Source organism: Brassica napus, chromosome A6 (genome assembly GCF_020379485.1).
Source record: "Brassica napus cultivar Da-Ae chromosome A6, Da-Ae, whole genome shotgun sequence".
Classification (NCBI taxonomy): domain Eukaryota; kingdom Viridiplantae; phylum Streptophyta; class Magnoliopsida; order Brassicales; family Brassicaceae; genus Brassica; species Brassica napus.
In genome coordinates, this window is record NC_063439.1 from 13,047,439 (window position 1) to 13,074,708 (window position 27,270).

The window sequence follows — 27,270 nt, forward strand, 5'->3', positions numbered from 1 at the left end:
CAGACATGCTTTTTGGAGACAAGACACAAAAAGTTGAGTTCATAGTTCTACCTTGTACGGGGAACTAACATTCTTGTTGCATCTAATAGGTCTTGCAACTGGACTGCACTTTTTAGTTTTGTCTACAAAAAGAAAAAAAATATATAAAATGAATCAAGGCTCTGATAAAAGATGGATGACAGAAAAGCTGGAGCCTCTCGCACCTCAGCTCTTGGCTTTCCACCATTGTACTTCAGCATCAGGTTTAACAGTTTCTCCTCTGTAACATTTAGTTTCACCTTCAGTTTTGGAGTTTGATCGCCACTGTCATGTAATAACAAAATTTTAACAGATAGAAGTATAGAGGAGATAAATGTGATTTATATGCTAAGAAAACATACTGTCGAATAACAGCAATGACACAACGTAGCTCTTCTGAGTTCCCATTGCCTTGGCGGGTTAGTCCTTTATTAGGTTGTACATGTTTATTGAACTTCCAAGGCAAAGTGGGTGGCAGAGTCGATGAAAGATGAGGAGCCTTTGCGTCTAAACACATTTTTTCTTAGCACACAAGCAGCATCGTCGTAATACCTTAATAGTATGAGAGGAGAGATTTGTAAATAATACTTTAAAGAATGAAAAGAGAATTTTTGTATTTTAAGACCTTGGGTGTCTCCTATATATATACAGTCGATTTATTTCACATATTAATGACGCACAATATTTTGCACAATAAATAATTAAATCGTTTAAAGAAAGATATTAAATGTGTATTGTCAAAAAATGATTTGCATATGATTTGATTTTAACTTGCGCAAGTAATCTATATCGAAAGGTAAGTTATTAAAAACAAACAACCTAATTAGAAACATTAAAATATTTTGTAAGCAATGTAATAAATATGATATCAACATGCGCAAGTTTACCGTTTGAATAGTAAGGAAATTTTTTAATATTTGTCTTAATTCTAAATCTTGCCCAAGGGTAAACTAAATCGATAATATTTAATGATTTCAACTTGCGCAAGTAATCCATATTGTGAATAAGTGATTTGCACATTTAATGATTTCAACTTGCGCAAGTAATCCATATTAGAAAGGTAAGTTATTAAAAACAAATTTTGTCAATAAGTTATTTGCATATTTAATGATTTCAACTTGCGCAAGTAATCCATATTAGAAAGATAAATTATTAAAAACAAACAACCTAATTAGTATGGGTGTGCACTTTACCCGATATCCGAAGTGGTACCCGAACCTGATCCGAAAATGCATGTCAAGTTTTTTATTTAAAAAATTAACAAAAAGTTACGTCCAATTTTTTTTTTAAAATAACTAAATTAATGTCTTTTTAGTTTTAAATTTTTTTATGTCCAAATCTATTAACCATTCAATCTATTAAAAATAAAAAAATTAGTTAACTGAAAGTTATATTTTTAAATATAAGAAACTTGAGAAATGAAAATTTTAATTTTTTTTTCAAAATCTAAATATCCGAACCCGATCTGAAATAACCGAATCCGAACTAAAAATACCCAAACCCGACCCGAAGTACAGAAATACCCGAACGGGTTCTACACCTCTATACCGAAATACTCGAAAATCTAAATTACCCGACCCAAACCCGAACGGGTACCCGAACGCCCACCCCTACTAATTAGAAACATTAAAATATTTTTTAAGCAAATGTAATTAATATGATATCAACATGCGAAAGTTTACTATTTGAATAATAAGGAAAGTTTTTAATATTTGTCTTAGTTTTAAATTTTGTCCAAGGCTAAACTAAATCGATAATTATTATCCCCTATCTATATATGAGCTTAACGAAATCGACAATAGTTTTGGGGTTGTCTACATAACGATTGATTAAAATAAATGAAAAATAAAATTCAAAAAAATTGACCACTAAAACTATAACAATTTTTCTGAAAACTCTATATTAATGTCATGTCAGCAGAAATCACTAAAGTGACTTCTCTTTTAATGTATACGAGGATAGATTTACTTAATGTTTTTTTACCTAGAGATTGCAATAATTTATTATATATTTGAACGGAACGAAATTTGGTCCGCACTATTGTCTTATAAGAGTAAACAAGTTAGAAATGTTAGTCCAAAAGACCGAATGTTGAAACAATTTCATTGCAATAGTAAAGGATTTATTATATATTTATTTATAAACGGCGAGAATATCCAGAGCCTCCACATTTCTTGCAGAAAATTAAACCTACATTGAACAAAGCAAATACCAATTCAGAGGTTGTCAAGGAAGTAAGAAAGTGTTAAGCACAAAAGGGATGGTTTAGTTAGGTAATATTCTCATTTATTGAAACAAAATTGTTTATTAGTTTTTTATTTGCTTTAAATGTTGTATATTTAATTGTTAACTATAGCAAAAATGAAGTAACATGTTAAATTTTTAGTGAAATGATCTAATAACTTTTTCATAAGTAGATTTTTTAAGAATTCTTTCTTTTGATGGTACAGATTTGTATTTTATCCGGAGACAAGAGTAAAACATGACCAGGGGGTCACAAATCATTTAAGCGGCATTTTGCTGTAAGCATAATTTCTGGATTGGTTTTTTTTTTTTTTTTCTCCAACCCATCTAAAAACTAGATCAAGTGAAGAGTATTCTGGATTGGTTATCCCCGACAGATTTCTTCATTAACCTTCTTGCATATTAGTAAACCGTAGAACTTATCTTCTATGAATTTTATTTTAAAATCCTTCAGTACATCATGCATTGTGGTAGTGTTGTTTAATATTTTAAAATGTGATCATAACATTAACAACCCGTCAAAATGGTCAGTCTAAAAATGAGTTGCGTGTCAGAACTTGTCAAGGAAACGTTAACTTTTATTTTTGGTATCCATCATTTGCCCCTTTGAACGGATCTAACAAGTTAAAATTGAAAAACCGAGGATGACATTTTAACCAAGGAAGGAATGATCCGCTGTCCGCACTATTGTTTTATGAGTATAAACAAGTTAGAAATGTTATCATATAGTCGGAAAGAACCAATGTTGAAAACAATTTCATTGCACTAGTAAAGGATTTATTTTATATATATATTTATAAACGGCGAGAATATCCAGAACCTCCACATTTCTTGCAGAAAATTAAACCTATATTGGATAAAGCAAAACCAATTCAGATTTTGTTAAGAAAGTAAGAAAGTGTTGAGCACAAAAGGGATGGTTTAGTTAGGTACCTGAACCTTTGCAGACTTTGCAGTCAACCATGCCAGAGTCCACCTTCATCTTACCTTCAAGGCAGAAGACACATTTGGTTCCGCCTTTTTGAGCAAACCCATTTAGCACACAAAAGAAAAAAAAGGAGAAGACTTAAAACATACTAATCCGAGGTAGTTTCTAAAAAATACTCATTTCCAACAAAACAAGTCATAGAAATGAAAGTATCCAATGGAACTATCCTATACAGCAAGCGTAAGGTATTGTGTTGAACAGTATGCAAGAAAGAATCATCGTGATTGTCAAATGTCGGAACTTTCAACGCCATCCACTTGAGTTTGATCATTTTTGCATATTAAAATGAAGGTAAAAGAAAGAAGGTAATCTCATGAGTAAATATAAAAGAGAGTCACCGTTTCCACCACATCTCTCGCATGGAACTGGGTCTCCCTGCAAGAATCAAAAACGCCACAATTTCAAGAATCTGTGATATGGATTTAAAGGATAGGGATTGGATTATGAACCTTGAATCCGAGGAAGAGAGAGAGAGCAATGGCAACGACGAGACTGATGGTGACAATGAAGGTCTGTGTATCGACGAATCCACCGCCATCGAAGCTGCCTAAGAAGAGAACGGAAGGGTGAGCGATGAGATTAGCCGAGCAATGAACACCACTTCTCCTAGATAATCTTTTGGGTTTAGTGAAATTGGGCAAGAAGAGAGATTGCCGGGTTGGGTTTAAGGAAAAAGGTGAAAGAGAGGAAAGGAGTTGCAGAGAGATGAGAGGTCGAGTGGCGGCCATAGATTGACGACGAGCTCAAAAACATGTGGAGACGAAACAAAGTTTATAGAATTTACTCATTAATGGGCCGCCTTTAAAAACGGGGAGGCCCATTTGTTTGGTTGTACAAAAAATAGGACCAGTTATATAAGATTCAGCTTATCCCTCAAAATAAACATTCTCCAGGGTTTCGCATACGCCGCTTGTTCCGACGAAATGGGTCATGACAACGTGTGGAACTCTCATCCGAAGAAGTACGGTCCTGGCTCACGCACCTGGTATATATCATCGTCTTCCTCTCTTAGCTTTTGATGAATCTCGATTGTATGGTTTCCTTTCGTCTTTTTTTCTTGTTATCATTTTGATTGCGTTTCTGAGACTTTGATGCATATGTTCCACAATATCGACTGAATATGTTGTTAGATAGAGACAGTGAGATTAATTCCTATGATGAATTGTGTATTGCTCTCATATCTGAGAAGTTTCTGAAATTTTAATTTACACACCACCACAAATTCTTGACTGTTTGTAGATTGTCTATAGAAAAGAGACAGTTATTTATCTTGGCTTCTCTCTTCACACAATGTGAGATTATCTTATGTATAAGATTGTTTTCATCACCATGTGCAGTTAGCGTAGTATGGTCAAGTTTCTAACTATTGTATTATTATGCAGCCGTGTGTGTGGAAACTCCCACGGGCTGATCAGGAAGTATGGTCTGAACTGCTGCAGACAGTGTTTCCGCAGCAATGCCAAGGAGATTGGATTCATCAAGGTAATAAATTTAATCATATTCATCATCTCCACGATTTGATTTCTTTGCCTGATTTCTTATTCTGCTTTTGGTCTGTCGTTGCTGCAGTATCGTTAATGAAGCACCAGTTCTTGATTGATGCTTGTAATACGCAAAAATTATGGCGTCAATCAGTTGTCTCTGAAACTGTTTTAGTTTTTTTTTTAATGTACTTCAATTTTGTGGGGAGGTATCGAATAATTTGGTGGACCTTTCTAGATACCTATGTAATTTCTCTCAAAAGCTTACTAGATTCTGACCCGTCTGCACGGGTTGTTTTTATAACTTTATATTGTTCTTAATATGAATGTGTTATCATACTATAGGAGTGGAATTTATATGTTAAGATTAGAGATTTAGATTTACAACAATACTTTACAAACCTATTACATATGTGGTTTAATAAAAGGAATTGTCTTATATTTCTAATAATATAACTGACTTAGTTCCAATTAAATTGGTATGTCAAATAATGTTGTAAAGGAATATTCCGGTTGATCATATAAGAATATCGACTGGATTTGAAAGATTGATACGCTTGGGTTAATTTGATAGCTTGAAAACAGGGGCTGTTTTGGAGTGATTCTGATTTTTGTGTCATTTGATGGAGAGCTAATTGAGTTTTATGTCTCAAAAATATCTCTTCAGTATTATATTTCTATTATAAACGGCAAAGGATCTCCACCAAAGAAAATTGTAATCAAGTCACGCTAAATTGTAGTATTTTAAAAAAAAAATGTGGAGCTAACTAATATTAAGGAGGATACAAACCACGGAGGGGCGAAGCCAGTAAAGCGGTTGTGGGTGCACATAAGCCCATATTTTAATCAATATTTACAAGTTTTGTATGTAAAAGTCGTAAGTTCTAGCTAGCTAAAATGGTTAAATTCATCATGTGCACCCCTAATCATCCAAGATTTGACACCAACACTGCCTTTTATTTTGAGAATTTGCGTCCCATATACACCATCTTTTATCTATTTAGAAAACTAACTATATGTACTGTTCATCATTATTTATAAATTGTATTGCCATTTCGATCCTTAAGTCTATTACCTACTTTGTATCTGACAATTCGATATATACAGATTTGATGTCCCCTACATGCATAGACTAAAGAAAAACCGATATTACCAATACCTATTTTTCGATGAAATATTCCATCCAAGCAAAGAAATTTCGTGTATGAATTATTGTAACCGTTCTACTGACCAATCGACGGGATTAATTGCAGCTTTTAGAAATATATTTGTAAGTTTCTGAATTCTCAATTTACCGGACAAAATTCAGTTTTCTTTACTCAAAGAATCATGGTTCGAGTTCGCCTGGTTGATTCACCCATTTCTTCCGAGTCATAAGATATGGTCGAGATGATCGAACTTCCTGACCGAATGTTTGCCGATGGTGAAGAACTAGTTGATGTACGAGTTCTTGCTTATCACCGTTCAAGTGGAATCCAGTCAATCCTAAGAGTTTTGTCAGACGACGAAATCCCGTTTATCAAAGGTTCTACCTTTGGCAAATTTATCGATCTCGCAGATAAACCAACATTCTCTGGGAGGTTTGCTCGATATATTCTTTCAAGACAACTAAAGGTAAACAAGGAGCACCAAGTTTGGTTTCGTTTCTCTGGAAATTCGATTAGATTTTCTTTAAAAGAATTCACTATTGTGACTGGCTTACCATGTGGGAAATATCCCAAAAAATCACAGAAAAACAAGAAAGAACGAATGGAAGAAACTCCGTATTGACCTACTCTGTTTGGTGGTACTGACGTTGTTAGTGTTTCATCGGTGATTAGGATGTTACGAAAGAAAACAATGGTCGACAAAGAGATTAGAATTAAGTATGCCCTTCTTGCTCTGGTTTCGTCTGTTTTGATGCCGACAAATTTGAAATCTTTTTTTTTTTGATCAAAATAAACTTGCATTGCTTAAAGGAAAGTTTACCCTCCACTAGGGAGGGATGAGTTTACATCTAAGAGAGCTGACTTTGCCACTAGGTCAGCCTCTACATTACCCAAACGAGAAATGTGAGAAAACGAGCACACCTTCAATCGGTTGCTAAAATAGTAAACATCAATGAGAATGTTGTTCAGCTCTGTTAAAGAGCTCTTGGCGTTGAGGATCTTAACCAGCGTCTGTGAGTCCGAAAAAACTCGAAGAGAGTCTGCGTTAGAAGTAAAGGCCTCCAGCACCGCCCTTCGAACCGCCAGCGCCTCAGCAACCAGCGCAGAACCAACATGTCTTCGTGACTCTCTGAATCCTTGGTGCCTCCTATGATCTTGTCCTTTGAAGACACCCGCAATACCACAATTCTGAGTGGTAGCATCCCAGGCTGCATCGACGAAACACACCAGCTTTTCATTCTCCACGCTTGGTGGCATCGGTAGATCGCTCGGTTGGTTACGTGCAGCTGAAGCAACCACTTCCTGCGCCGCTTCCCACTCCTTTGCGTCCTGAATAGCCAACCTAATTACTTCCTGGCCCGTGAGAGATCTATTTTCAAACACAAGCAGGTTTCGGGCCTTCCAGAGTCGCCACAGGATCCATGGCCACAGGGGGGTGGTGAGACCGGTTGGCGGAAGGGTAACATATTGGGCGCCAGTTTTTAAAAGGTAAAACAAAGAAGGTATTGACACCTGAGGTTGTGGTGTGAGGGGAGCCAGCGTCCACACCTCCTGGGCAAGAGGGCACAAGAGGAAGGTGTGGAGGTCATCTTCTATCCCACAGCAGCGTTTACACGGAAAGGCCGGTAAGCCTCGCGTCTCCAAGTTAGCACTAACCGGGATCGCTTTCTTCGCCACTCGCCAGAGAAAGTCCTTAATCTTCGGGGAGACCTTGAGGGACCAGATGCACTTTTGCCATTCCAGAGGCTGTTCCCTCTGTTCGGACTTTGTAGTACAGGCGAGGTTGTACCCTGACTTCGTAGTATACTCCCCTGACTTCTCGTACAGCCACACCCGCCTGTCATGGTGCGAAACTGAACTAGTCATAAGAGTGTGGATGTGGGCCTCATACTGAGGAATATGGAGTTGAATGGCCTCTGTTTGCCAAGTATTTGTGAGCGGACAAAGGAGGTCCGAAACTTTAAGCAGCGCCGAAGCCTCTGTTGGTGGGCCAATCGGAGTCAATGGAGAAGCTAGCGACAGCCAGGGTTCACTCCAAACATAGATTGCCTCTCCGTTGCCTACCTCCCAGCCAGTTCCTTGTTTAAGAATTTCCCGACCTGCGAGTATACTCCGCCATCCATGCGAAGCGTTAGAAGGCGCTAGACAGTCCCAAAAGGTTTCATGTTTACAATACTTTCCCAGTAAAACTTGCGCAACCAGGGATGTCGGGTTTCGTGTGATCCTCCACCCTATCTTGGCCAGGAGAGCATCATTGAAGGTTTCCAGATCACGAAAGCCGAGCCCTCCTTCAAACTTTGGGAGTGTAAGAGTAGACCACGCAACCCAGCACATTTTTCTTTTTTCTGTGTTTGCGTCCCACCAAAAACGAGTCAGCAGGGCTTGAATTTGTTTGCATAGCGATGATGGGAGCTTAAAACACGACATAGCATAGCTTGGCATTGCAGCCAACACTGCCCTGAGGAGAATCTGCTTTCCTGCACCCGATAGGAACCTTGTCGACCAGTGACCGATTCGCTGTCGTATCCTGTCAACAATAGAGGCGAAAATGTCTCGTTTCTTTCTCCCAAAAAGCTCGGGTAGGCCTAAATATTTCCCAATTCCTCCTTCTGATTCAATATTCAAATCAGTCTTCACTCTCCTTTTAACCTCCCCTGGGGTCTTGGCCGAGAAGGTGATGGAAGACTTGGAGTAATTAATCTGTTGACCCGACACCTCCTCGTACGTGCTAATGATCTCTTTCAGTGTAGAAACGGAGGACGCGCTCGATTGGCAGAAGAACATGGTGTCATCAGCAAATAATAGGTGGGTAATTAGTGGGCAGCCGCGTGCCACTCTGATTCCTCGCAGTCGTCCTTGATTCTGAGCTTTCTCACATAAACCCGCAAGCATTTCGGTACACAAGATAAAGAGGTAGGGCGACAGCGGGTCGCCTTGGCGAAGACCTCTCGACGGTGAGACATTACCTTGCGGTGAGCCGTTGACAAGGAAGGAATAAGAGACAGTTTCCACACACGCCATGATCCATGATATCCATGTACTGTCGAAGCCAAATTTAGTGAGGATAGCTCTCAAAAAGCCCCACTCTATCCTGTCGTAAGCTTTACTCATGTCCGTTTTAATGGCCATTGAGCAAAATTTCTTAGCCTCAGAGGTCCGGAGGAAATGTAAGGTCTCGTGGGTGATGAGTACATTATCCGTAATAGCTCTTCCCTGCACAAATGCAGACTGAGTGCCCGAGATGAGGTGTGGGAGCAGCGGTTTCAACCTTCTCGTGAGGATCTTGGCTATTATCTTGTAGTGGGAGTTGCATAAGGCGATAGGTCTGTAATCCGCCACTTTCCGAGGGCCTGTGATCTTTGGGATCATCCGAATGTGAGTTTGGTTCTGTACCGGGTTCAGCGTGCTAGTCTCAAAGAACAACCGAATGTCTCGGGAAACATCTTCTCCTATGATGTGCCAATAAGCTTGGTAAAACTTAGCAGAGAATCCATCTGGCCCCGGTGCCTTTCCACCATTGATGGAGAACGCTGCCTCACGAATCTCAGCGGGGGATGGAATGGTGGTTAAGAAGCTGTTCATTTCAGGTGTTATCTTTCTCTCTATGACTTGCTCAACTGTAGAGAAGATTTGGTTGCCATTTGAGGTAAACAAGCCCTTGTAGAAGTCAGCTATTACTGTCGCAATCTGCTTCTCTTCGAAAACCGCAACGCCATTTTCATCTTCCAGGACCGAAAAGGAGTTTTGCATCCTTCTTTGCCTAGTTGCAGCATGGAAAAACCCGGTGTTTCTATCTCCATTTTTCAACCACTGGATCCTACTCCGTTGCCGCCAGAATGCCTCTTCCTCTCTATAAGCATCATTGAGGGTTTTGGTTACTGCCTCAATCCGAGGTAAATCTGGTGAAGCCGCTGATAGAAGTTCGTCCAGTGTGGCCTGTGATTCGGAGATAAGAATGTTACTCTTGCGGTTGCGCTCCTTAGTCCACTGGATGATGCTTTGACGGCAGGCATTAAGTTTGGAGACCACCGATCTCAAAGGGTCTAGATTCCACACCCCCTCGACCAGGTCCGTCACCTCAGGGTTCTCAGTTAGAGTTCTGTTGAACCTGAAAAGCCCTTTCTTCCTGGTGCGCGAGTCATTGAAAAAGGTGAGCAGAGGTCTATGGTCGCTTCCTTCAAAACGTAAATATTTGCTGCGACCCATAGGGAAAGCCTCAGCCCACCCACAATTGGCCATTGCTCTATCCAACCGTGATCTAATGAAGTGAGTATAGCGAGTGCCACGCCACGACAGATGATTGCCGGAATGCTTGAGATCCCAAAGCCCGTTTTGTGACACAAAGGAGCGAAAAGATGTGAAGGAGCCTTCCCAACGCGCAGGCCCTCCCGCTTTTTCTTCATTGCAAAGGATATCGTTAAAGTCCCCCGTTAAGAGCCATGGTATATCACTTCCCCTGCCAAGTTGAGAAACACTGTCCCAAAAAGCTGCTCTATTTTCCATTTCAGGAGCACCATAGATAAAAGAGACAAAAGAGGCGGAGCCTTTTAGTTTGATTTCAACATCAATAATGTTTGGGGAGGATTTAAGTACATCCAAATTAACAGAGTCTCGCCAAAACAACGATAGGCCACCACTAAGTCCGACTGGTGGAACAGAGAAATAATTCGGAAAGTTTAACGACTGGAGCTTGTCTTTGATGAAGGTGTCCTGCTGTTTCGTCTCCATGAGGAACAGAATATCCGGTTTGAAGGTTCGATTGATATCCTTCAGCCGACGAATTGTCGAGGGGTTCCCCATCCCTTGACAATTCCAACTACACAAAGCTAAGGAAGCGGAGGGAGAGGAGGCCGAAAATCCCCCTCCTTTCTCCTAATCGACGGTATTGGCACCGTATTCTTACTGCGAGTGTGGGCAGCAGGGTTGCTAGGGCCAGCCTGCTCTTTCTCCAAACACAATCTCTTACGAGATGGCATTAGGGAGCGAGCTACATTCACCTTTTTAAGGCTAACTCCATGGCAAGGGCTGCGTGGAACTCTTTTTGCGGTTGGTGCTTTAGTGACCTTGCGTTTTCCTACTGCTTTTGCTGCACTGGCACTTGCCGGAGCTTTTCGCTTTCCGGTGACAGGCGAAGCAACTCGTGACCCGATCCTTAGAGAGGGGTGGGTTCTTCGTGGTGCTATATCTTCTGAGTTTCCCACTGTGTTAGGAGTAGTGATCACTAGGGGAAGACTTGCGTTTGATTTCAAAAGAGTATGTAGAGATGATTAAAGATTTGAATGAATTCTTTTCGTTTCCTTGGGGAAGACTTGCGTTTGATATGCTAATGACGAGCATCAAGGAAAGATATGAGATAGCGCTTTGTCAGAACACCTTCGCCCTTAAAGGTTTTGTACACGCTATGCAATTAGTAATGGTTGAGGCGGTACCGGCTCTAACAGAGATTGTGCATGTAGAAACCCGTTAATAAAAAAAAGAAAAAAAAGAATGGTCGAGTATCTTTGTGGTGGTCGAGTTGCAGGCGATCAAATTGTTCTTGTTTGAACCATGATTCAAGTATGCCATTATGCCATGGTTTGACAATTTCTTAGATTGATGTTTTGGAGGCAAGCACGACGGGATTAAAGCACGACGGGAAAAACCGAAATTAGACGAAAACCATAATTTCAGTATTATGAAGTCTTCGATGAAGCCGAAGGATCGAGAAATATTTTCTCTCAAGTTCAGAGATCAATTAGAGTTTATTAAAAGTATTAAACTCATCTGAACTGGAGCATAAAAATATTTGGGGTTAATCGCGGATTAGAAATTTACCGGAAGAACCGAAATCAGGCCAATGGACCGAGAAGCTCATTGCATGGGTTCAGAACGTGGTGTCAACCATCTAACAAGCTGAGTGTCTCCAGAAGCTCGAGGTGTCGCCGTGCATGGAAGCTGTACATGCAACCTGACATGTAGAAGCACGAGGTGGACCGACCAAGCACGAGGTGTCTCCACGCATGCAACCGAAGCATGCTGATCGACATGTGTGTGCTGCTGTGGCGCCTTGCATGAGTTATAGTCATACAGCCTGACATCTGGGAGGAGTGGTGGCGTTCTGCATGTGTTCTGGACATGCAGCCAGACAGACATGTGGAGCACGAGGTGCCGCTGCGCATGCGTCTGGAGCCATGCGAAGGGACACACGGGCTGCCACCAACCTGAAGCTGATTGGTTGCTATCTCCTATGAAGACCGATACTCCACCGAGACGGCCAGTTCCGTCCAATTGTCGCTTTTTTACGATTGTGATGCGGAAGCTCTGTCCATAGCTGTCCGTCCAAGACAGTCATATTCTGTGATGATCAAGTGGAGGTGATATCCAGAGTTAGATCAGGTCCACGGGTTCAGATCAGTCGAAGTTCTGCTCGATATTCCGCCGGGAAGTCCGAAGAACTGTCCAGCAGCTAAAGGAGATTCTGCTCGAGTTCAGATCAGTCCGTCCAGACCTTTCAATGTCTACATTATGAAGCCGAAGTTCTGTCCAAGTTGAGACCAGTTCAGTCCAGTCTAGTCGAGACGTTCATCTTGGGTTTTGGCCAAGTCCTCTCCGATCAACCAGCTGCTTCTCGCCTAGAACACTATCAGTTGGCTTGTTTGAATTCCACTTGGAATTTAGGGTAGTTTTGTGAGTTTGCTTGTTTGAATTTCACTTGGAATTTAGGGTAGTTTTGTGAGTTCCACTTGGAACTTAGAGAAGATCGAGTCTCATATAGAGTAGAATGCTCACGCTGTTGCATGACAGATTCCTTAGGGTTATTTATTTAACCGGACTCAGTTTAACAAGAGATAAGCTGAGAAGAAGTGTAATTAAGACTGAGATAATAACCTGACTAGGACTAGGAGGCATCATGTTTTCTATTCTTGCGTGTTGATATGGTTGAGTGCAGGTTCCCGTTATCTTTAAAGATAGTGTCGTAGCAGGAGGCCGAACTATTTGGGTAACGGTTTGATTGAGTAGATTGATTGAGTAGTTTTAATTAAATGCTTGCTCGTTTAATTAATCTTGTTGATTGAGGTTAGTCATCTCTTGATAAGGGAGTGACTAACTGGTTGAGTTGTTTAGTGATAATGTTGTTGTTTAGGGATCTTTGGCCATATAGACCGATCTCCAAGTTGTGATGTTGGTACTACGGGTCATATGCCATATAGGCAGGACTACGAGTATTAGTGGTTAGTAGACTCCTAAGTATTGTGTAGTTTTGGATAGGAGTCTTGTCCCTTAGGTCTTTCCTAGAGATTGTGTGTCTAGTGTTATGCCGACAGCAAGTGCGAAACCCGCCCATGCTAGGCATGTTTGGGGGTTGAATAGTGTTTCCTCGCCCTCGTATTCAGCGGGTTCAAGGAAACCTCTTATTCGCTGGATCAGGAAGACTCAGATAGACGGGTCATGGCCTATGGCTGAGTGATTACAAGACGGTGTAATGTGGCAGTGACCCGAAGGATTGTGGGGCGCAATCGGTTGAAAGTTCTTTCTTCTGGCCTTTGTGGTAGGGAGATAAGATATTGCCGATAGAGAGGAGGAACACGAAGTCACCAGGGCCCATGTTAGAGTGTTGTGTCAGTGTGTCGTAGAGGGTTATGGAATCCTCGAGTTAGTGTAGCACCGATATACGGTGTTATGTGTTAGATAGAGTCGTCGATACTCATAGTTATTATTGTGATTGTGGTTGATTGATTTGCTTGCAGGTTCTGACATTAAGTCCTAAGTCTGGTTTAGGTACCAGATTAGGCTTGGTGTGTATTTGGTTATTGTAGGCCTGACGTTGACCTGTATGTGTTTGAGTGATTGCTTGTGAAGGGTGGTGGATATTAAAGCTATGCGGTATCATTGGTTTGCCGATCATGTTCATGTTTGATTGTTGGTCGATCGGCTAATGATACTTGTATAGTCTAAGTGTATATATGGTTAACTAGGGATTGCTTGTTGACTTGTTTTAATGCAGGTTCCCGTTACTTGAAGCTAGATCATGGCAGGAGGCCAAGTGTAACTTAGTAACGGTTTGCTTAGCCTTAGCTTATATTGCATGCTAGGGCTATATTGATTGTTATTTTGGGTTGTCTAGGTTAGAGTCTAGGTTGCGGGTAGAGGCCGCCAGCTCACTGAGTAATACTTGATTACTCATCCAACTTCGTTGTCCTTTTGCAGGTCGCTTTAGGTAAGGATGATCAGATAGCTTGGTGCTGGACGTTAGGACCGCTGGTGTAGATTTTCATGCCTTTTGTAAACGGTATTGTGAATTGTGTTATGTTGACTCGATTTGGCATGAGACTGTGCACAGTCTTGAATTATTCAATGTATGAATATTTCTTGAACCAATAAAGAAATTGTTTTTATATGCGCTTCATGAGTACTCTGATATTTTACTAGTCCGGTCAAACACAACGTTAGGTCGAGGTACGGGTTGAAAAGCCTTAGGCCTTAATCTAACGGAAAACGCTAAGTCTAGGTACGGGTTGCAAAGCCTTATGCCTTGACGCAACGAGACGAGTTAGGGGATGAACTGGTCTAGGTCGTGGAGTAAAGTTTGTGACTCTGACCGGATCGTCCCTAGCCCGTCACGTAGCGCTTCCGGACCATGGTGTTAGGTTGGACGGTCAGTCATGTTCTTGTTTGATTGTTGGCTGGCCGGTTGGCCTTTCATCTCCAACCCTTGGTGTGGTTCATCCGTCGGTCATGTTCTTGTTTGATTGTTGGCCGGTGGGTCGACCTATGATTAGGACGGTTCGGGGGTGTTACAGTGCAAAAGCTGGTTCTTCTTCTTCTTCTTCTTCCGAGTCAGACTCAGATAGGGAAGACGATGATCTTCATGAAAAGCGTAATAAGCAACTGACATTGAGCCCTTGACATGCTAGGGATGTTGATCAGAAATGTGAGGTACAACCAAATCCACCCGGATCATTCTTTATATATAGTAGTTTAAACATTTTATTAAAGTTTATTTTTCAAAGTAATATTGATAATGGATTTAGGTACCTGTGAAATGTATCATCGAAGACAATTCTTCCCATCCTGTGGACAGTGAATACGAGGATTACTCCGACGTGGAAACCGATCCAAAGGTTGAAAACGTTTTGCATTTACACTCCGAAAAACATAATTTCAACAATTTGATGTTCAAGAGGGGTTTAACCATGGCTGATGTTGAACATATGGGTGGTAAGGGAAAGGGTAAGAAGAGAGAAACAAAAGCTGGTAAGAAAGCGGTGGGTCCTGAAACTGTCTCGGACCCGAAGTTTGCTACGCTTCTGTATGACAAAATGAAGCCAGAAATTTCTCGATTTCATGAAACGATAAAGAATCTAAATGAAACAGTCAAAGTTGCTACTCAGGAATTCGCCTCAATGGAGTCTCGGGTTTGAACGCTTGTAGAGAATAAGATCAAGTCAATGATAGAGTCTGTCATGGTTCCAATGTTAGAGCAAAAACTATTTCAGATTAAGGGAGATATCATCCAAAGTATTGAAACCATGCTTAAGAATCAACATCAGGATCCCGTTATCAATTCAAAGTCACAGCCATCATCAGTGCAAGACTTGAACAACTCTAACCCGACGTCCAATGATACCGAAACTGTAAGTTCTCTAAAACCATCTAAAAAATAAATTTCAAACACAATGTTAAATGTTCATACATTGTGTTAGAGTGATATTTTCCGCATTAATATTCGACGCTCGAATATTTGGTCAAGAAAGTAATACAAAACAATAGTTTAGTTATCCGGGTTTATAATATATATCCCAGAAACGTTTGACATTTTGGATATTGTATGCTTATTTTATTAATTTCGGTTTTTATTGAGCTAAATATCGTGTGAAATATTGGTTCAACCAAGTGAGAAAACATTTGTTCAGGATGAACCACCACATTTTCCGGAGAGTAATATACATGTAAGCATACGTTTTGCATTACTTATCCACTCTTTGAATTTGTTTTAGCTTTACTCATATGAGTAATTAAACTTTCGAAATATTTGTCAAAGTTCTATATTAATGCAACATGTTTGGGTAATAGGATTCTCCAACCAGAGGTTTGTGGTCTGATATATCTGGATTAACTCCCCCTCCCAATGTCACATCTTTGGAAAATCAAATGGAACATCTTCCAGCGTCAAAGACGGTAAAGTTTCGTCCCCAGTTAATGATAGTAAATGTTACAATTAAGTTATGGTATTATAGCTTTGGATATTAACATAGTGCCTATTTTTCCAGGTATCTACCCAAAGTCTCCGAACCGAAAGTTTAGAGGTAAATTATTTTTTGTATATTTTCTGTTAAACTTCACTCTGTTCTAGACCGAATGGTTTTTCTTGGCATTAAGACTTATATTATTTAGTTGGCCCTGAGGGATCCATTCCCATTTTTTGAGAATCCATCATTCTCGCTTGGTTTGGCACAGGAAGAACAACAGGATCACACTGACGGTATATCCTCTCAAGAACCAGAAACGGTCGAAGAAGGCAGTCAGGTTAAGCTCCCACAACGTCGAAAGAGTTTGCGACTACAAAACTTTCTTGATTCAACTTTGCTTCTGTTTACTTCGGCAGAGCATGTACAAAATGTAAAATCCATAGTAGTTTTAGTTTTGTTAGTTTGGTGGTTAAAATTATAACACTAGGACTTATCGTTTTAGATGTCTGAGATGGAATTGTTCCCTGTTATTGAGATTCTGTCGTTCTCCCTTGGTTTGTCCCAGGAAGATAACAATGATGACCTGGTGAACGGGTCGGCTGCTGAACAAGTCGCAGTAGAAAAAGATAATCCTTTTGATTTACAAGAATGCAAGAGAGGCAAAAGACAAAAAACAGTTACCCATGGCCTCGTTGATGTTTTCCAGTGTAGTCCAGATATATTAAATAGAGCAAGGGAATCCCAAATGGTTGTGTATGGCAAAAATGTTTCTTGGGAATATACACAAAATTATACTAAACTTGCCCAGAAGCTGAAATCCCATTTGTAAGTTATTCGATTATCTTATTTCTATCCAGATATATTAAGATCTAGTTGTGTCATTAATATATAGTTATACATACTAGTGTTAAATTCATCTCGAAGGGCGTCAAGTTTCAAACAAAGACATTATTGACAATGTCGAATAGAGCAAGCGCAGAAAAAAGGAAACTAGAAATTGGCGAAATAACAAATTTTAGGGACTATAGGGAGTATTACTTGTCTTGCGAGTCTTCGACACAAGAAAAGGAATTTTAGACATCCTTTTCTTGTGTCGATCTTGTCATTCTTAATTGCATTCGTTAAAAAATCCTATTATTAGTTTACATATATATTACTGTTTCTATATATATATAAGGTTTTAATATATCTATATTAATATATATCGTATATATAATTATTAATTAATAGTATAATAATAGTTACTTTTTGTAGTTTTATTTATTTTAATTTCAAGTTTGATGAAATACTAAAAAAATAAGAAAAAACTTCTATCAGTATAGACAAAATTTTAATGATAGATCTAATGATAAAAAATATTGTGTCAGTCGGGAAAGCAGAAAAATAAAATTAAGTGATCCCCCCCTTTTTCGATCTTTGAAAGGTTAATAATAAATACATGCCATACTCTTCAAAGGTAGTATAATCTTCTTTGTTATCATTAAAAATTGATCCACCTATTAATATAATTCTTTGTAGGTGATGGATATACTCATGAAGCATCTTAGCTTGTCATATGCTAAGCAGTCTCTTTCGGTCGGGGGAAAAAACTTGGTATTTTTTATACCAAGTTCGTTGCCTCTGTGTCTAGGAATTACTCCAAATTCTCCAAAATACCGGAAAAGGAAACACATATATGTTTACAAAGGGTCTGCTAGAAGTGTTTGGAGAGGTGATGGACCATCATCCTGATCATTATCGTTTCTACTTTCCTTTTAATCTGGATAAGAAACACTGGGTCGGCTTGTGTGTGGATGCTTCCTCTTGGATCATTACAGTTTTTGATTGCAACACCTCGCTAAGGGAGTGAAGCTTTGATGAGTTCTAAACTTAAACCAATATCAGAGATGTTTCCTTACCTAATGAAACAAGATGGGCTGCGAATTTCAAAATCTCAACTGATACCAATGGTTGTTGAAAGAGCAAAAACCGTTCCGCGGAACATCATATCAGCATATTCTTTGTTAGCGTCGGTTTTGCTAATGCAAACACATTATCTCTCTGGAATCAAAACATGTCGTTGTATCGCACCCCATATCTTAGCTTCTGAGGCGCAAAGGGTCGCTGTTATGCTCTATGAGTTCCACATGAAACTCTAGTTTGTTGTTTATGCATTGAATTTGTAGAATTTGTTATATTAGACTCTGTTTTTAAGTAATGATTTAAGACGAATGCGATGTTTGAGAACTGACTATTTTGTTTTCGTAGAGTATAATTATTGATATTAGTATGTTATGTATGCTTCACTCTTACATAATTGATTATTCGAGTTCCGTATATGCAAAATTATAGGTATGAACCAGTGAAACTGTTACAGGCACAGAAACCATACCTGAACCGAAGCTCAGCCAGATAAGCAACAACTGCCACAACTGCCTCAATAGAGCTACCCGCGACCAAGGGTCATTCAAAGAAGTGCATCTTAACAACCATAAGGAAGTTTGGCATGAAACAAATTTTAACAGAAGGCCAGCTCAACCATTCATCACTGGAGCTTGGAATTACAAGAAAATCTTCACGGAGGAAGAAGTTATGAATTTTATAAGTTGGAGGTTTCCCAGCCCGTTCAGTTGCGAGTATCAGCCTTTAGAAGAGGATTTCAACCCAACCATGAAGCGGCCTTCTACAGATTCAAGCATGGGCTTCAAGAGTAGTGTCTTAGATTTCCAGGAAGCCCGAAATCAGAAGAATTGGTCAAGGGAAAACCAAGATGCAATCAATTTCCTAAAATCGGCCAATCCGACATCAATTTGGGAAAGTTTCCAACCAACTCGATTTGGTCTGACCCAAGCCTATCCATGGAATCCAGGAGATACTCTAGACCATTCAGAAGACACCCAAGACGTCCATAAATGCACCAGCACCCAGAGGATCAGGCAGATTCTCCTTACCATCTACTTTCCATATCCGGCCACACCATATGCATTCAAGGAAAGTTGTCTCCACTTAATGAGCAAGGACCAACGGCTCTATTCCTTTGAACCAGAAGAAACCAAGATCCTTAAGAGTTTAATCAGCAGCCAGAGACTCCTATTTCGTGGATACTTCTCCAAGATATCAACATACAAGATCAGTCTACTCCAAAGGCAACAAATCAGCCTAACGGCTAGTTCTCATGGAGCCATCAAAGCCATTGACTCCAAGCATTTTATTTCGATTTATTTTCTTTCCTTAGTTCATTTTCAGACTGTTAGAGAGTCCTTGGTCGAGCCTATAAAGCTCTAGTCTTTGTTTCATTGTAAAGCACCCTTGATCATTTTTGAAGTAATAAGAAATCGTTTTCTTTTAAAACAAAGTTGTGTATTCTTTGTTGTTCTTTCTCTAGTTCTTTGTGTGTGATTCACTAAGTCCTAAAGAAGACACGTCCAGAGAGCCTTGTGTGATTCAAGACCATCTGTTCGTCCATTGATTGAGAGAGTCAATCCATATCCATCTATCCACTCCATCCATCGATCCAGCTTGGAAGAGATACATATCAAGCAAGCCGGAATCCATCTTCAGTCATCTAACCAACCACTGATCCTTGTTGAGAGAGACACACGTCCAGCAACAAAGATCCCATCATCCATCTTTCTATCCTTCTTATTTGATTTGTTTTCAATTTCCATATCATTTAGTTTTGAATCATAAAAATCCATAAAAATCATATTTGCTTCAGTTCATCATTTGTCATATAGTTTGTTTTATGTTCTTCATATAAATCCATAAAAACTCATAAAAAAGTTCATCTTTTGTTTCAGATACAAATCAGCCGGTCTAATCCTCCATCGCAGCCGCCTAGCCGATCGTCCGTCCGTCCTATCTGTCCAAACCGATCAAAAACCAAACCTCAGTCAAGCCATCCGTGTAGTCTGAATCCCAGCCTGCAACATTTGGTATCAGAGCTCAAGCTCCTGAATCTGGTGATATCTTATCCTTGCATCATATCTTATTGCATTTGTTCACCAATTAAAATCAATAAAAAAAAAAAATTCATAGTGTTGCATTTTCTGTCCGATTTTGAATTGCTTGTTCTTGGTTTTAAAACCAGAGATAGGCACGAAAAGGATACCTCATTATCTTGTTTGATTCATTTTGAAAACTCAAAAAAAAATTTCCCTTGTTTGTATTAAGTTGTCTAGCTCCAGTTTCCTTTTTCGGTTTATTTGCATCAAGCATAAAATCTTTTTTTTTCTTGTTTTGTTTCTTTTAAATTGAAAACCAAAATAAATATTTATAGATTTCGAGATTTGCTTGATAAAGTTAACCAAAAAAAAATATAGGAGTTAATTTTCCATTTGTTTCAAAACTTTCAAAAAAAAAAAAGTATACAGGTTTCCATCTTTTTTTTGTTTCTTATTCTTCTTCTTTCTTTTGTTAAGCCACGACTTAATACTCTTATTCTCTGTTTTTGAAAGGTACCAATAAGGGGAGACGCCATGGCAGATTACTTTGAGGAAGAGAGTTCTTATGAATCAAGCCAAGGCTCCGATCTTGATGAAGCCGACCAAGCTTGGTCCGATGAAGAGGATGGCTGTGATGGGTCATGTTCTGATGATAACTACTCTATGTCAGAGTATGGAGACGATCCTGCTGAAGCATATCCTGAACCAGAGCCACCTGATTACTCACATGGAGATACCAGCTACCAAGGAGAGTATGAGGGAGAAACTGAATCAAATATCAGTTTCAATAAAGGAGATGAATGCCATGGAGAAGAGACAGAAGGTGATGATCCTGAAGCTGACCAGGAAGGCTCATGGCAAGAGGAAGCTGATTCTGAAATCAGTTTAGAAGAGGCAAATGAGCATGAGGAAAATTTCTCTAAAACGGAAGAAGTCTATGAAGATGTTGATGGAGGAGAAGCAAGTTTCCAATCTGTTAAAGAAGAAGTTGGAGACGAGTCTCATGCTGAAGGCATACCCTGGTGTGAAGTACCTTACTCTGACCAGGAGGATGAGTACCAAGACGAAACTGGCTCACAAACCAGTGTAGGAAACTCTGAGGGAAACTATGGAGGAAAGCCAGACTCTCAACAAGACATTGCTGAAGAAGAAGAGGCCTTAAGTGAGGCTGGAAGAAATGATGATCAACTTGGTTACGTCATCTTTGCAGGCCATCATCAAGGACCAGAAGCATACTTGTGCTGGGAGAAAGATATGGAACATTGGTTTGATTCTAACCAAGTCCATGAAGAGGATAAGACAGCCATTGCCGAAGACACTCTCACTGAAGATGCCTTTAGAAAGTGGGAACAAGATGCTTACTGGCGACTTGCCTATGATGAACCAGAAGCTACTTGGCAAGAAATGAAAGAACTCTTGTATGAAGAATATGTGAAAGGAGCTGGAGATGAGCTGTTGAATCAGATACGGGTCTATACTAATCTTGAACCAAGGCAGCTGATATTGGCAAAAAGGCCAAATCGAAAGGCTAAGCTCAAAAATGCTCACAACCTAAAGCTACACCAGGAGTCTACACTCATCATCAAGGGAGCAACCGAGCATACAACAGCAGCAAGGGCCAGTGCCGTGCAAGGAGTTCCAACTCCACAAGCCAAAACTCGAGAGCTAAGTACAAAGCCATTGCCTAAGTTCCATGAGAAGAAGAAACCAAGTAAGTCTTCTAAATCTTCAAAACCAGTAGAATTCATTTGCTATAGGTGTCATGAGAAAGGCCACTTTGCTGTAACCTGTCCAACTAGGCTAGCAGTGACTTCTAATTCACTAGAAGTTAACTTGGATTCAACTAGTGAAGTTATATCTCACTTAGTATGTAAATTTCCTACTTCTGGTATAATGCACTTGTCTTGCCCAAAGGCTGATTATGCAGGTCTAAATAAGGACCAGGAGGACGTGGTTTCAAGGTTAAAACAAGAAGAAATCATCCCTGAACCAGACGCACAAGAAGGACTTAAACCAGCCACTAGAAATCCATTGAAACTAGTAGATGTTTCGGTCCAAGCACATGAGGAGGTACAAAATAATTTAAATAAATTAGTGTGCTCTGTTTATGATTCTTCCAAGGCTACCATGATATGCTTGTCTAGTCCCAAAAGGCGTGACACAGGTATATCATTTAGCAAAGGACCTATGAAGCAAAAGAAGGTGATTTTAAAGAGAGATGACAAGGCACCACCAAAAGAGCCATCTTTGCTTAAACACCTCTCTGGAAAAGATGGCACTACGACCAGTAGCATCTTACTTCAGGAAGAACCCCCAGACCAGTCACCAAACAGACTGGCCGTGCCATTGGATGCACCAATCAAGCTTCCAAATCAGGTAAGTGCAACTATCCTTTGTTTGATAATCAATTATTTGGATATTATGCATACTGATTTATTATGCCCGGATAAGTTTGAAGAAAGACTAGGATGCTTAGAAAATTATGTAGAACATAATCCTTGTCTTAGATCCCACTTAGACAAGAAGCAAGAAATTTTTTCATCTACTGAAATTGGAACTCATCAAACCGATTTATATGTTGAATATCCCATGACTGCCATAACACACTTGTCTTTTGCCAAAGAAGTTGAGTTTATGACAGGAACAAACGCTGAAAATTCTGGAGATATTTCCAAGGCTAAATTCACACCAGGCCGGACCAGAGGGATTATCCTATCCTATCTGTTCAAAGAAGAACCACCAGATGCACCATGCGTCACTAAATCAAAATCCAACCAAGGTAAGTCCTTAGACTCCCAAAAGAGGATAAAAGCTGACTTGCTCTATCTTGGTGCAGGTTATACAGTTTCGAGGTCGAAACCTTTTCAAGGGGGAGGGAATGTTACAGGCACAGAAACCGTACCTGAACCGAAGCTCAGCCAGATAAGCAACAACTGCCACAACTGCCTCAATAGAGCTACCCGCGACCAAGGGTCATTCAAAGAAGTGCATCTTAACTAGGGGTGTTCAATCCGGATATCGGTTCGGTTTCGGTTCAGTTTTTTTCGGTTTTCGGTATTTCGGTTAGTAAAATATAACTACCGTTCTAAATCCATATTTACTTCGGTTCGGTTCGGTTTATATACCGTCGGTTTTCGGTTTATTCGGTTTTATACCAAAAAACATAATTATTTAGTTTGAGATCATATTATATGAATTTTAGAGTCATATTGGCAATATAGTCATTTATTAAAAATATATTACATGTTCAATAAATGAACAAAAAAGTAAAAATGCTTCTACCATCAAATAAAATAATCAAATCTATAACTAAAATCAAAGCATGAAATTTTGAAAATAAAAATATGAAACAAAACAGAAATATGAAAAAAAAAAAATTTTCACTCTTCCCTATATATTGTTTATTAAAGTCATGTTTTTTCAATTGAACACGAAACTCTGTTTGTTTACAGATAAGAAAAAAGTTGTAAAAATTTTCCATTAATTATTGTCCATCAAATTTATAATCTTCATATTAATTTAATGAAGACTAAAATAAAGCAAAAAAATCAAAAGAAGACTTAGAAAATAAGATGTCTGAATTGCGATGTATTGTTATTTAATTATAGTTCAAGTGTTTTACAAATTAAGGCTCTTTATTACTATAAAATTATAGTAATAGTTATTAACACAAATTTAACTTATGTAACAAATAGATTTTCATGTATTGTTATAAAATAGATACATATTTACGTGTTTCTACTTTTAATCGGTTTTGTTCGGTTTATTCGGTTTAATCGGTTATATACCAAACCATATCCAAATCCTACGGTTTTTATAAAATTATATCCATTCGGTTTATATGGTATATACCAAAACCAAACCATATTGTCTATTTCGGTTCGGTTCGGTTTGGTACGGTTCGGTTTTACCATGTTGAACAGCCCTAATCTTAACAACCATAAGGAAGTTTGGCATGAAACAAATTTTAACAGAAGGCCAGCTCAACCATTCATCACTGGAGCTTGGAATTACAAGAAAATCTTCACGGAGGAAGAAGTTATGAATTTTATAAGTTGGAGGTTTCCCAGCCCGTTCAGTTGCGAGTATCAGCCTTTAGAAGAGGATTTCAACCCAACCATGAAGCGGACTTCTACAGATTCAAGCATGGGCTTCAAGAGTAGTGTCTTATCTTTCCAGGAAGCCCGAAATCAGAAGAATTGGTCAAGGGAAAACCAAGATGCAATCAATTTCCTAAAACCGGCCAAACCGACATCAATTTGGGAAAGTTTCCAACCAACTCGATTTGGTCTGACCCAAGCCTATCCATGGAAACCAGGAGATACTCTAGACCATTGAGAAGACACCCAAGACGTCCATAGATGCACCAGCACCCAGAGGATCAGGCGGATTCTCCTTACCATCTACTTTCCATATCCGGCCACACCATATGCATTCAAGGAAAGTTGTCTCCACTTAATGAGCAAGGACTAACGACTCTATTCCTTTGAACCAGAAGAAATCAAGATCCTTAAGAGTTTAATCAGCAGCCAGAGACTCCTATTTCGTGGATACTTCTCCAAGATATCAAGATACAAGATCAGTCTACTCCAAAGGCAACAAATCAGCCTAACGGCTAGTTCTCATGGAGCCATCAAAGCCATTGACTCCAAGCATTTTATTTCGATTTATTTTATGTCCAGATGAAATGCAAAGTTTGAGATCTGTGAACCATAAGCGGAGATGCATCATAGCTTCTACTTCGGAGGTTGTACTCACAGTAGTTGGTGGCCTGCGAGTCCCATCTGGTTCAAGCATCCATTCCGGGGGTGGTAAGCCATCGGCAAGGGTGTTTCAGGCTTTAGTTTATAACGATCTCGGATATAGTTTCCAAATCTTCGAAACTCTCGGTCGGTTCGACCAACACCATATACCTGAGATCGCTCGGCTTTCTCTGGAAAATCCAATAACCGTCGTCATTACGCTGCCATGCTCCATGATATAAACTCACACACAGAGGTGTCGACATCTTAAAAAGAGAGACTTTAGTTGTTGAGGTGTGTGAGGAAATAGTATTGGGTTTTCCTGGATATATATGCAAAGAAAGTAAACAAGTATGCAGATAAGATCAAAATTTTCCATATATGCAAATAAAATAAACATCTTAGCTGGCTACTCTAGTATGGATATCATGATGAGATTCAAATTCTGAAGCATATGACAAAAATATTTTACTACACGCAAACAAAACAGAAGCATATGTTATTAGTCAGACACACGCCTGACTTGGAAATACCTCCCTTGAGTAGTCTAATTATATGATTTACGTTTTGTCGTATTGTCATATTAGGTTAGGAATTAAGGAACCTATAATCATGTTTATTTCGAAATATGAATTATTAATTCCTACATTATAGTTTATTTATTCTTAATGAGAGTCGTCATTAATTAAACTCGCTATATTTTTTTTTTATATACATTGGATTAGATAGAAATCATCGGATCACAAAAAAAAAAATTGCATCACATCCAACAAGAAGTTTTAGTTGGGTATGGGTACTATGAATTTTAAACGTATTAGAGTTTTGGAGGCCCAACCAACACCTTAACCGGATATATATAACATTCCCTCGTTATGGAAATATGAATTGCAGGACTAATATAGAAAGGGATTTCATTATTTATTTAACAACCGGTATTCCATCAAAACTACAGCTCTCACGCCACATAGGTAATCACATTTTAGATATTAAACATATAGTAGTTGTTTGTATTAACAAACTTAATTCTTTATCCTTCCTCTTTCCATACATCTCCATCACCGGGAACATCCCTTTCTTATTAGTAAGACATCTTAATTGATAGGGATTTTGCATGTCGCACGATTGTGACCACATCCTTTGCAACGACTACATACAGTACGTCTTCTTGGGGTCTTCATCTATTGAACAATACAAATTATATAATTAATTCAATAAACAACATATTAACCATAATAAAATTAGACATTATAAATTATTTAAAGTACTTACATGAACTTCGCCACGAGATAGGAAACGTTTCTTGCATGGACGGCCAGGGGGACGCCTGCTAGCGGAGGAAGCATATCTAACTCGGACAATTGAGCGGTGAGTTCAATGATATTATCGGTATCAATCACTGGAGCGACACTACCCGTGTATGCAGCAACCATTTCATTCTTAGAGCATCTCCAAAAAGAACTCTATTTTGAAGTTTCCAAAACTTTATATTTGAAGTTTAAAGGTGTTTTTCTCCAAAACCAAAACTTCAAACTCAACTTCAAAACTATTTGTATTTTATAACATGAACCGTATATTTTTCATAGCTAATTTGAATTCATAAAACTTTTGTAAATAACTAGAACATATATAAACATAATACAATAATATTAATAAAGAAAATATCCTATAAAAATTTAAATAAAATTAACTAATTAATATTGAACCTCAAACAAAATATCATATTATTCCATAAAATGATTTTCGTAATGCATATATGATCTATTAGTGCATTTCGAAGTAAAAATGGCTCTCCTCATTTTTACTTTGTAGATTGCGAGCTAAAAGTTGTTGAAATCGGATGATATTGATACTTGTAAATACATAAGATTGGAACAAGAAAGTAAAAGAGAAACATAAAATATTGCTACTAATTTATTTTTGATGATATTAATACTCGTGAATATATTCGATATGAACAATAAAGAATTGTACGGAAAAAAATCAAAAACAACAACAATCTTCAGTATAACAAAAAAATTTGGACAATATTTGAAAATTTGAAGGTTCCGGATCAAACTTACGTGACTATTAGTGTTATTGTAATATTTAAATTTGTGTAATAGTTATGTCTTCATGTAATTTTAAAAAATCTTTTTGTTAAGTTTCTTTTGTATGTTATTGTTGTGTAAATCTAATTTAAAACATTTTAAATCTTATTTTAAAGTTATATTTAATTTTATGTGTAAAATTGAAAATCTGTAAAAAAAAAAATTAAAATATATATGAGATATAATTTTTTAAGGATTAAAACAATAAACAAGAAAATATTTATGAATCATAAAGATGATGTGTGACTGTAGGGACCAAAATGCAAATAAAAATATGAAACTTCAAATTTGAAGTTTTGAGTAGTGAAACTTCAAATATATAGTTTTACTCTTTAAAACTTTAAATTTAAAGTTTTGACGTTCTTTTTTGGAAATAAAAAAACTTCATATTTGAAGTTATAGAGTGTCTTTTGGAGATGCTCTTAGTGTACTTTTCAGCTACCAATGAATCGACTTTTACCTTGGCTACG

The 27,270-nt window shown here is 38.6% G+C and overlaps 2 protein-coding genes across 2 annotated transcripts; one reads left to right on the plus strand and one right to left on the minus strand.

Annotated features, from left to right (window-relative positions):
• Positions 1-2,892: 2,892 nt before the first annotated feature.
• Positions 2,893-4,020, minus strand: LOC106347700 (protein BUNDLE SHEATH DEFECTIVE 2, chloroplastic). Its single transcript, XM_013787290.3, has 4 exons — positions 3,700-4,020; positions 3,589-3,625; positions 3,196-3,279; positions 2,893-3,109 (listed from the first exon to the last, which is right to left on the minus strand). Exons 1-4 carry the CDS (start codon positions 3,976-3,978, stop codon positions 3,057-3,059), a joined length of 453 nt encoding a protein of 150 aa, XP_013642744.2. The 5' UTR covers positions 3,979-4,020; the 3' UTR covers positions 2,893-3,056.
• A 45-nt stretch (positions 4,021-4,065) lies between these two features.
• On the plus strand, positions 4,066-5,073 carry LOC106351755 (40S ribosomal protein S29). Its single transcript, XM_013791507.3, has 3 exons — positions 4,066-4,235; positions 4,633-4,732; positions 4,820-5,073. The coding sequence occupies exons 1-3, from the start codon at positions 4,174-4,176 to the stop codon at positions 4,826-4,828; spliced, it is 171 nt and encodes a 56-aa protein (XP_013646961.1). The 5' UTR covers positions 4,066-4,173; the 3' UTR covers positions 4,829-5,073.
• The last annotated feature ends 22,197 nt before the right edge of the window (positions 5,074-27,270 follow it).

Coding starts and splice junctions, on each gene's coding strand:
- LOC106347700 (XM_013787290.3), bottom strand. CDS start 3,978: ATGGCCGCCACTCGACCTCTCATCTCTCTGCAACTCCTTTCCTCTCTT. Junction 3,280..3,588: donor CGAGAGATGTGGTGGAAACG/GTGACTCTCTTT, acceptor TTGCTCAAAAAG/GCGGAACCAAATGTGTCTTC. Junction 3,110..3,195: donor CAAAGTCTGCAAAGGTTCAG/GTACCTAACTAA, acceptor TATCCAATATAG/GTTTAATTTTCTGCAAGAAA.
- LOC106351755 (XM_013791507.3), top strand. CDS start 4,174: ATGGGTCATGACAACGTGTGGAACTCTCATCCGAAGAAGTACGGTCCT. Junction 4,236..4,632: donor GGTCCTGGCTCACGCACCTG/GTATATATCATC, acceptor ATTATTATGCAG/CCGTGTGTGTGGAAACTCCC.